Genomic DNA, 11,350 nt, shown 5'->3' on the forward strand with positions numbered 1-11,350 from the left:
CTACAAACTGCTTACTCACTGACCCCTTGTAAGTTAAAAAGTAAATCTCTTTTGTTCCGGCAGCACTCATTTATGTTGTAACAGACGTGCCAAAGACTGAACTGTGGGCCCCTTTTTCAGCATTGACTGCTGATTACATAATGCAACTGCAGGTGCAGTCTGGGTTCACAAATGATACTCTCGGCACTGAATACAAACACATGAATGAAGTTCTGTTTAGTTCTTTTACTTTTTAATGTCTATTCATTTTTAAAGAGACGCTGGGCTGTGTATTGCATCATTAGTTTTTGCATCTTTATTTTAGGGGTCTTTATGGGGAATTTGATTTAAATAGAGTTTAGGAGTTTATTTTGTTTTGAGTTTAAGTGATGGGTGTTTAAAATGAATGCAGAAAAACCAATATCTTGTTTCATGCTGTAATTGCTTGCAATACAGACCAAATCTTATAACAAATGCACTAAACACAAAGGGTAACAGAAACATGGATGATTCAGAGAAATACAGAAGATACAACTGAACTTTGTCCATCTCTGTCTAGATAATGTGTTACAATACATGTAGTTAAATAAGATATAATATTAACCTTCACATGTGAAGAGAGAACAAGAGAAGTGAGAGAGTACAGAACGCAGGATGTCTGAAAGAAACAGACTGGGGAGAGGGTGAGAAAAAAGGGGAGAGGACAGTGTAGGAAAGTGGAAGTCTGGATTAGTCAGAGTTCAGACTGAAATTCTCTAGCGGCCGCATGGTTTTGGAATTTGGATGGATTTTGGAAAAAACACACCACAGCGGCCCGGAGGCCTAAAACAGTGTTTCGTCAGTGCCCTGCTGTACTGCACCGGAGAAATGCAACAATTACATACCCACATGCAGGGTAAGAGACCACTACACTACAGTACAGAACATTCAAGTCAATAAATGATGAATAATATACTACCACTGTGTGAATAATATGTAATCATGTAATCCATAAATATGTAACTGTAATCTGATTATGAACATTGTAAAATGTAATACTCTAATTACGTGATCCCGATTACATGGAATTGGTTACTACCCAGCACTGTTACCATTCACATTCTTTTGTGAAGAGAGCATCAATACCGGCTATTAACATATTCTGCTAACCATCTTTTGTATTCTGCAGAAGAAACAAAATTATATAGGTTTTGAAACACCAATAAATGATGACAGAAAATTAATTTTTAGTGAATTCTCTATTCTCTCCCAGATAAATTCTTCCCACTGCAGCTGGTTGAGGGGTGTTTGCGTGGGATCTCACGTGTGATTCTACTAAACAACCCCCTGAGTGGAGCTCTGATTTTGGCAGCGCTGCTGCTGGAGAGCCCCTGGCAGGCTCTGCTGGGGATGCTCGGCCTTTTGGCCTCCACCTTCACAGCTATAATCCTGGGACAGGACTGGTGAGGACTTTCACCCCCACACATGCACAAAATTACATATGCATGCACAAATGCACAAATAAAAGTATACTCAGGCATCCAAGCATAAACTAAAATGCTTATATGTTAATGCTTATAGCAAAAACAAACAAAAAATGTATCGTTATGTATATTATGTACAACAGAATGCAAAAACAAAAGCAATTACAAGAATAAACAGGTGCAAACCTACAAAAACAATTCTCAGAGGCACAAACTGATTTTACAGCTGTGGCCTAGACAAACAATTGTGTGAAAACAGTCTGTTGTCAAGTGATGATGAGATGATGTTAACAAACCAGATATAACAAACAAAGAACAAATAGAATACAGCTCTAAAGCAATAAAAGTCAGGGTTCACATTTTAATCACGATTTTAAATGTTGTTGATTCTCTAAAAATAAGTCATTCCTTTACATTTCTATCAGACTCCACTGACTGTGCTGTGCATTTTTTATTCACTAAAAGGAACTGGCTCGTAAGTGTCATTCCTGTGAGAATTGGAATTCAGTGGTTGTGCTGTTTGCTATTCCTACACAAAAATGAACTGGCTCATAAGAGTCATCCCTTTTGGAATCAGAATACACAGTAAATTATTACTGTTCTCAATAAACATAACCGGCTCATAAAAGCCTTTTTCATTCTCTTTGTTCATGACAAGCTACAAATAAATAAGAGGAATTCATTCAGGAATCAGAGTACAGAGCGCTGTATGTTATTGATTCACTAGATAGAAGTCACAGAGTCATTTATGTAAAAATCGGACATCATTGATTCAGCTGTTTATTACTGATAGAGCCTCATAAGGAATTGGACAGCATTCGTTGCACTATTTGTTACTGATAAAAAGAACCGCCCCATAAGAGTTATTTGTCCAGGAATTAGAGAAGATGGCCACACTGTATGTTGTTAATTTACTGAATAGAACCAGACTGTAAGACTGTCTTTCATGCAAGAATAATTTTTCAGGATGTTGGATTACAATGGTCATGCATAAATCTCATATGTTCTCCATTTAATCACATTGCATACACACCCACACACACACACACACACACACACAAAGAAAACACTGTCATGCACACAGAAAACAAACATAGCTGTATCTGCATCTAAGAATTCCCCTGGTCTGTTTGAAAAACACAACTTATCTAAGCACATAACAGACATGGCTAGAAGAGAAGTACATGCTGATTCCAATCTGACATGTGTTCCTTACCTGCAGTGAGGAGGTATCCAGTGGCCTGTATGGTTTTAATGGGATGCTGGTGGCTCTGCTGATGGGAGTGTTCAGCTCTGCTGGAGACTGGTACTTGTGGCTTCTGCTGCCTGTGTGTCTCGGTGGAGCTGCAACGTAAGATACACACAAGCAAATTCACCGATACGAAACACATTATTCTGTTCTCTTTTGTTGCATTCACAAGACGAAACACAAATATTTGCTCACCATTCCAAACCCAAACAACCCTTTTCTTTCCTGTCTCAGGACTTTTCTTTCCAGCAGTTTGGCTCCAGTTCTGGATCGCTGGGATTTACCAGTGAGCGTCTTCCCCTTTAACACAGTCCTCCTGCTGTATCTGGTCTGTACTGGCACTTCTAACCCCTTTTTTCCAAACCATCCTGCCCAGCCACCAGGGGCGCCAGAGAGCACCAACCACACTCAACTCCATGTTCCACAGGTGAGTGGATGAAACAGAATTGCAGCAACAAATGGTGATATAAAAAGGCAACCCAAATTATTTGCCATTCATGCTCTTAAAATATCTTTCCTGTCATCTTATTGATTAGATTTTATTATATTGTCCATCTCGCTGTGCCTCTCATTCCCATGCCATATTGTCCATACCTCATAGCTCTGTCTTTTTATTTGCCATCTTCCTGTTTTGCCTCTTTGAACTCCTTTATCTGTACACACAGTGGTCTATTTCTTCCTCCATATATCTTCATCTTTCTTCCATTTCACATCTCTCCTGATATGTGTGTGTGTGTGTGTGTGTGTGTGTGTGTGTGTGTGTGTGTGTGTGTGTGTGTGTGTGTGTGTGTGTGTGTGTGTGTTTAGATGTTTTATGTCATGATGATGATCGTATTTATTGCATTACTCTGGTCTGTTGAATGACATTAAGGTGCATTGGGCTGATCTGCCTTCTTTGACACACTACTGCAGCTGACTATTATGGGCTGTTTATAGCCTATATATTTTTGCACTAAATAGTATCTGTGCTTTTACCACGTCTCCATGGAAACAGCTTGATCCGGTAATGATGGGTGCACAGGGCTGACAGAAATAATGAAGAAGAATTTTTATATTTATTTTGTATCTGTTTTTATCTCTCGCTGTCATAAATATTTAATGTGAAAGAAGCCGAGATAAAAGCCCATTAAAATTGGCTTTTAAAATTAGTTCATATTATATCTAGCTTGAGTCAGCAAATGATTCATGCACAACATTGTGACAGGAATAACGTGTGTATAATATCAGTAAATGTGCAAGATTTTGATCTATATGCTTGTAAAAGCTGACAAAACAATCTTTTAACATAATTTAGGATAATTAAAATAATGTCTATAACAATGGATATGTCGTTGGTTTCCTGTTTCAGTAGGAAATATATCAAAGCAGGAAAGAATATTTTATAGAGTTTTTAAGATAAGCTAATATAAATAATAAAAAGATACATAGCGTTCAAAAACTTGGGCAGAGTATGATTTTTTTTAATCAATAGCCTACTTTTATTCAGCAAGGATGCTTTAAATTGATCAAATGACATTTAGAATGTCACAAAATATTATAAATAAATGCTGTTCTTTAACGTTCTATTGATCAAAAATTTTGTTTTACTTTTTTATTATTCAAATAAATGCAGCCTTGGTGTGCATAAGAAGCTTCTTTCAAAAACATTAAAATTTTATTGAATCCAAAAATGGTAGAACAAATGTACAGTAATATTCATTGATATGTAGTATGAAGACATTGGTAATGTAGTGTATTTAGGCCTCATCTACAGGTGTGTTTGCTGTTCCCATCAGCTCCTGCAGGGGGTGATGTTGGGAGTAGGGCAAATCTTTGCGTGTGGGACTGTAGGCCCTTCTCTGCTCATCCTGGTTGCTGTTTTCCTCTTCTCACCCATCTTAGCTGTCTACGCCCTCCTGGGCTCTGGCATTAGCACTATTGCAGGTGAGTCAGACATTAAAAGCAAATATCAGCAGAACAGTGTTTTGCAGAAATAAGTTTCTCCAAGACCCCAACCAAACAAGTCAAACATCTAAATATGAAACATTTCTCAGAAAATGCAAAAAAAAAAATCCAAAACCACATTATCTGAACAATGTCATCCACATTTATTTTAAAGCTCTATGCTGTTTCTATATGCTGAAAATGTTTCAATTTTCTTTTCAAAATTCTTACTTAAATATAATATGAGAAAGCTTTTGAGAAGGAGACACTTAGCAATATATAGTAAATTCGTTTTTTGGAGCATCTGGCTAAATCTTGTGTTCTCTAGGGCTTTGTGCTGAGTATTCTGGCTGTGTAGCTGTGATTTATTCAGCTAAAGCAGCCTGCAAACAGATTTCCTCAAATGCCCACTATGCAGAAGATAATGATTTGCACCTGCCGTTTGATAATTAGCCAGTTTTAATGTTACTTATACCACCTCAAGACCATGGAAGGTGTTTTTTTACCCTTTCACTCATTCTCTCTCTTATATATACAGACAGTCTTTCTTTCTCCTTTATATTTTCTATACACAGCTGTACGGAGACATATGAGTCATCGCAGACACAAAGACACAACAGAGGTTGGGTAGACTGTGTGTGTGTGTGTGTGTGTGTGTGAGTGAGAGGAGTAGGTAGAAGAGACTGATGTAAGATACCTCGTCCCCAGCACAAAACCCACACACATAATACACACTGTTTCATTTCATCCCCTGCAGTGTGATTCACACTCACAAACTTCAAAGCTCTCATGTAATATTCCATAAAGGAGCAGCGAAGAGTTTTTGAGCTTATCATGGACTCAGCCTGTGAGACAGCTGTCTGTTATTCCCCGCAGTAGTGAGGGGGTTGATTTTAGAAACGAAGAATCCCTTTTCTGGCTTTTCCTTGTCTCTTACCCTGTCTGTGTGTCAGCAGAACATTTAAATTTAATTTGGAAAGGGTTCAGATTGCTAGAGGGTTTGAACTGTAGAAGACAGATGGAGAGAAAGCACTGCTGGATTATGGATGGGGCCGATGGAGCCAGTGCTACAGACTGTCTGGGGCCTCTAAAGTCTCAGGCCGCACGTTATGAGACTGACAAACGAACCTGAACATCAGGGCCCTCGGCACATACACTGCTGTTCAAAGTCTGGGATCTGTATTTTTTTTAATAGAAAGAAATACTTTTATTTAGCAAGGATTCTTTAAAGGTGCTGTATTTAGGATTGACACAGAGTGGTTGCAGTCCAAATGCAAAATATTGGAGAGGGTTTTTTTCACGCGGCCCCTCCACCCCAGACTTGCCGCATGCAGGTTGCCAGAGTGACACACAAACAGGAACAGCGCACTTGACGATGAATGAAATGAAATACACAGTGTTTTCCACCAATTGGCAACCCGGGGTGCCGAAATACAATTGGGTAAACTGGCAGTGGGCAGGTTTCACAAACCAAAACAGAGACAGACGTTAATGCCCGGAACACACATTTTCAAAAGAGAATAACTGACTGTAGCATTGTTTTTCAGATAAACATGTATGTTAACTTAGCATGTTTCTAAATATCTGCAAACGTATTATGGTATTTTAATGCTTTACTAGAGTCAAAATCTTACATACAGGACCTTTAAAGTTTAAACTGATCAAAAGGCATTTATTATGTTATTAAAAATTTCTATTTCAAATAAGTGCTGTTCTTTAACTTTCTATTTATCAAAGAAATCTGATAAAAAAATATATATATCACACTTACCAAAAATATTAAGCAGCACAACTATGTGCAACTCTTATGATAATGAGAAATGTTTCTTGAGCAGCAGATTAGAATGATTTGAAGAATCACTTGACATTGAAGACCGAGGTAATGGCTGCTGAAATAAAATATATGAATAAAAATATATTAAAACAGAGACCAGTTAAAACTGTAATCGTATTTCACAATATTTCTGTTTTTACTGTATTTTTGATTAAATAAATGCAGCCTTAGTAAGCATAAGAGACTTTTGAAAAAACAAACCACCACATGTCTCTCTCTCACATTCAAAGTTTACCTCTCTAGATTAAAAAAGAACTGTTGAATTTATTTACATTTCAATTAATTTGATATCTGCCACTTTACATTCTAATTCTGCGTCCTGTCTGCTACCTGCAAAAGACCAGTTATCTGAAGACTGTCCCTCACACACACACACACACACACACACACACACTACACACATCCTCACCATCCAGTCAATACCACTCTAATCCCTGCACTCATCTTACCATCCCTTTCTCCTCTTTTTTAATCGATTAATGGTTCACTCCTCTCTCCCTGGTGTAGATTTTCTCTCTTACTACAGTATGAAATTACATCTGTATTTTACCAGAAAGAAGCCTACAGAGAAACAGACACTCTTTACAAGATTGTTCTTTTAGAGTTCTTCCCAATTACGATCAAGCTATTGTACAGGTGCTGTTTTCTGATCTGATATCCTAAGTAATGTTGATTGTCAACCTCATGAACTGAAACTCATTTTTTTTAGCTGTTTATTTTTCTATTCATTTAAATGAGGTTTGTAATTTTGTAAACCTTCTTACCAGAATTTGGCTCTAAATAAAGCTTAAATTTAGATTTCCATAATATTTTCTTATAATAAGCATAAGAATTTTAAAGTAAAGTCACATTGACTGAAATGTGAAAAATAGTTTCTGTATGACAGGTAGTTGAGGAGTTTAAATGGAATAAATAGCCCTGATGAATCGTTCACAATTAGACCAAAACATTAAGTCCTTTTTAAAGAATATGATGCTTATGAATCACTTCCATTTGTACCTTACATAAAAACATCAAATCTAAATCTAATCCACAACAAATTAAGTCTACAATTAATTCTCAAGACCCTCCACACCAAATTAAGTTCAGAGGTTTGGTTTAATTGTAGGAAGAGTCATAAGAAAGTGCAATAGAACTAAAAGTTGTTTAAATTGAATGGGGACTCCTAATCCTGTCCCGCAGAATGAAGTGTGGTCCACTGATAATGAGATCTGGTGTTAAGCAGACAGGCTGTTCATGCTATCCTCTATACATGACTCACAGTATAAACACACTGAAGTTAGCACGGGTTCACAACTGATGATCCCGCACACACGAATGCACAAAGAGGAGCCCGTAACCATGGTGATATTGAAACTAGGAATATAATGAATCCATTCTGGGTCACAGATGTTGAATTTAGTTTACAGAATTGCATAGATAGCAGAGTGTATTGTAAGCGTTATATAACCGGATCAGAGATGAGTTATGGAAACACCAGAAAAAAATATTGCAAGCCTTGTGATTCACAGCATTTGCATTGGAAATGAAGACCCTATTCCCTTCTGCAATTAAGATTTTGTGTGTGTGTGTGTGTGTGTGTGTGTGTGTGTGTGCTTGAGAAGGAATCTTTTAAATCTATTCTTCAAATCTCAAACTATTTCAGTGACACACTTATCATGAAACGCCACAGTAGAAATAGAAATTTTCAACACAACACAATCTGTTTTATTAGTATGTCATCTACGGATGTTTACCAGTTTGTAACAGCTTGAAATCTGTAAACCTGTCAACAGGCTCCTTTTGTGAAAATGTACAACCATGCATACTGATTCATGTGATGCAAAAAAAAATATTAGTTTATAAAAAGGAAACAAATGTCTGAGAGAAAAAATAGAGTGAACAGATGCTATGAGCCTTCTGGGTGACATTGCTTTTCTGTTCAGACGGGAAAGACGAATTCTGGGTGTGTGCTTCCCTGTTGATGCTAGGTTTTCATCTCAGAGCTCTTTTATTGGGAGTCCTTTGCTATAAAACAATGAAACATAAAGAGTCCCAAAAGTGCAGTCAGAGGGATGCACTCAAATGTTTCGCACTGGAGCTCATTTTCCCTGCATTCATAAGTTGCCATTTTCCATGAACAGAGTACGAAATAGTGACTAAATTTTTTTTAATTTTTTAAAAAGTCATTTTTATTAAGCCATTTTTTTTTTTTTTTATTATTATTATTTTTTTTTTTTTTTTACAAAAATAGATGTTTCATTAACTTTGGTGAAAGAAAGGAATATACACATTTTATTATCATATTCATTTTATATGAACTACTGTTTACAAGTTTGGGGATGTAAGATTTTTAATGTTATTGAAAGAAGTCTCTTATGCTCACCAAGACTGCATTTATTTGTGCAGTGAGGACAGTAATACTGTGAAATATTATTACAATTATGTTTTCTATCTGAATATATTTTAAAATGTAATTTATCATTGTATTCAGAAATCATTCTAATATGCTGATTTGCTGCTCAAGAAATATTTCTAATTATTATCAATGTTGAAAACTATTGTGCTGCCTAATATTTTAGTGGAAACTGTAATAATGTTTTTTCAGGATTATTTGATGAATAATAAGTTCAAATGAACAGTATTTGTTTAAACATTAACATTATGACATAAATGTCTTTCCTGTCACTTTTGATCAATTTAATGAAAAACCTGCTGTTAGTAAAATAGTGTATATTTTATATGCTGAATATGTCTATTAAAATCCATGTTTATAACAATAAACACCATTCAATTAAATGATCAATGATCCAAATTAAACTACATTTGTTAAATTTGAAGATAAATGGATGGATGGTTAGTATTTAATAGTATTAATAGTATTCCCCAAAAATGATCCAGTATATATCAAATTCATAGAAAGGCACCAGTTCTGCACAGCTGTACCATGGTCAGGAAAAACAAATAGTGAATAAATGGTGTAATTAGGCAAAGAAGTTGATATGAACATGAATATGAACATACAGCCATGCAAATATATATCAGTTACCATAAGAGGCATGTTCTGAGTTTTATCGAATAGATTCATGCTGTGGAAAATGCAGAGAAAGAGAGAGAGAGAAAGATGATGTGCTACAACACAAGAAAGCTCTAGGGAATGGTGGGCGGTGAGTGAAGTCTGAAGGCTTGGACAGGAACATGGGGGCAGCAACTATAGACTGGAAACTAGATTCAGTAATGAATATACATTGCCACCTTCAGTTCACAATCAGAACTACAATCAAGAACCCAAACCCTTTTAATACATTTGTGTACACCAGATATCAAATATTATTTTGCAAAATACCCAAGAAATTCAATAACTGACCCATCAAAAAGACGAAGTATGTCATATAAGATACATAATACCTTCTTTAGGCAATGAAGCATAATACATTTTGAAAACTTTATTGTTGCACATTGCTTACAAGTTCACATAAAGTAGGCAATTCAGTCAATGCTATGCAGTGTACAGTTAGAAGTATGCTAGTATTTCATTCTGAACACAACCACGGTAAGGAAGTCAAAATACCTGAATAGAGTTTCTGGTATCCTATTCATATTCGCCTCAGTGGCAGGTGCTCAAATACAGTAGGCCTATTACATGCAGTCCCAGAGAATGTGATGCCGTCATATGCATCTCAAATTCAGTCTAAATGATTTTTAATATGCCAGTCTGTTATTGTATTAACATTTCAGCCCGAAAATGGCACATAAAACATAACAAACCTGTCAAAGTGGGTCGTTCTTGGCCAGAATAAGCTGCAGTTTGGACCAGCCATTAACACAAGCAAAGCTTTGACCCCCTAAGCCATGGTCAATAACTGTGTAGACTCAAGTTCTCTCTGTTGCCTTCTGCAGGTCTGTCTATGTCAGTGCAGCACAGCTTTCTGTACTCTGGCCTCTCAGGGTTTAATGGTGCTCTGGGTTGCATGGTCGTAGGAGTGTTTTACATACTTAGCTGGAGAACACATCTCTTATCTATTGCAAATGGTGAGTAATGCACAGAAACATCCTTTGTACTGTTATTTCATTTTTCTACAACTAAATTATTTATTCTTTCTGCAGCCTTGCTTTCAGCTTACACAGACATCGCCTTGAGCAACCTGCTAGGAGTTGTGAGTGGACACACACACACACACACACACACAAATATGCACTCTCTGTCCAGCACACCCTCTGGGTTTCATCTCTGTATTCAGCCAGTTTTTGTTTGTTTCCCTCTCACCTGTGCAGTTGGGTCTCCCAGCAAGCAGTTGGGCTGCAACTCTGACAGGCACTCTGGTGCTGTTGCTGACAGGAAAGAACCTCAAAGAATACAGAATTCCTACTGGAAAAGTAACCTCGCCAGAACAGAACTTGCACTCACACAAGCAATGGTCTGCGGCCAATACGAATGCAACTGATGTATAGTGTTTACATAAATTCATAGATATATAAATATCCAACTGTGACAGCACATGACATTACTACTTTTTTTTCAGCAAAGGTGCATTAAATGGATCAAAAGTGACTAAAGTATTTTTAGAATCCTACAAGAAATGTATCATGGCTTCCACAAAAATATTAACTGTTATCAACATTGATAATATAAATGTTTCTTAAGCACCAAATCAGCATTTACAATGATTCCTAAAGCACCATGTGACATTAAAGACTGGAGTACTGGATTAAAATTCTGCTGACATCAAAAGGAATAATTTGTATTTTTAATACATTAAAATATAAAAATATTAATTGCATTAATATTCAACAATACTCTTGTTTTTTTATCAAATAAAAGCAGCCAAACCATTAAAAAACTTACTAACCACAGACTTTTGATCTGTAGTGTGTATATCAGAAATTACTAAGGTCATGAAATGAATATAATGTGAATACTTA

The 11,350-nt window shown here is 36.4% G+C and overlaps 1 protein-coding gene across 1 annotated transcript; it reads left to right on the plus strand.

Moving 5' to 3' along the window:
• Positions 1–527: 527 nt before the first annotated feature.
• Positions 528–11,261, plus strand: si:dkey-183c6.7 (urea transporter 2). The gene is made up of 8 exons (XM_042726893.1): positions 528–874; positions 1,232–1,421; positions 2,665–2,793; positions 2,926–3,118; positions 4,467–4,614; positions 10,328–10,459; positions 10,535–10,584; positions 10,703–11,261. Exons 1-8 carry the CDS (start codon positions 763–765, stop codon positions 10,877–10,879), a joined length of 1,131 nt encoding a protein of 376 aa, XP_042582827.1. The 5' UTR covers positions 528–762; the 3' UTR covers positions 10,880–11,261.
• Positions 11,262–11,350: the final 89 nt, after the last annotated feature.

This window comes from Cyprinus carpio, chromosome B7, assembly GCF_018340385.1.
Source record: "Cyprinus carpio isolate SPL01 chromosome B7, ASM1834038v1, whole genome shotgun sequence".
Classification (NCBI taxonomy): Eukaryota; Metazoa; Chordata; class Actinopteri; order Cypriniformes; family Cyprinidae; genus Cyprinus; species Cyprinus carpio.

Bases quoted from the DNA above. Each gene is read 5' to 3' on its own strand.
- si:dkey-183c6.7 (XM_042726893.1), top strand. From the start codon at position 763: ATGGATTTTGGAAAAAACACACCACAGCGGCCCGGAGGCCTAAAACAG. The intron at 1,422-2,664 runs GTGAGGACTTTC...CCTTACCTGCAG, and splicing joins ATAATCCTGGGACAGGACTG to TGAGGAGGTATCCAGTGGCC. The intron at 10,585-10,702 runs GTGAGTGGACAC...TCACCTGTGCAG, and splicing joins TGAGCAACCTGCTAGGAGTT to TTGGGTCTCCCAGCAAGCAG.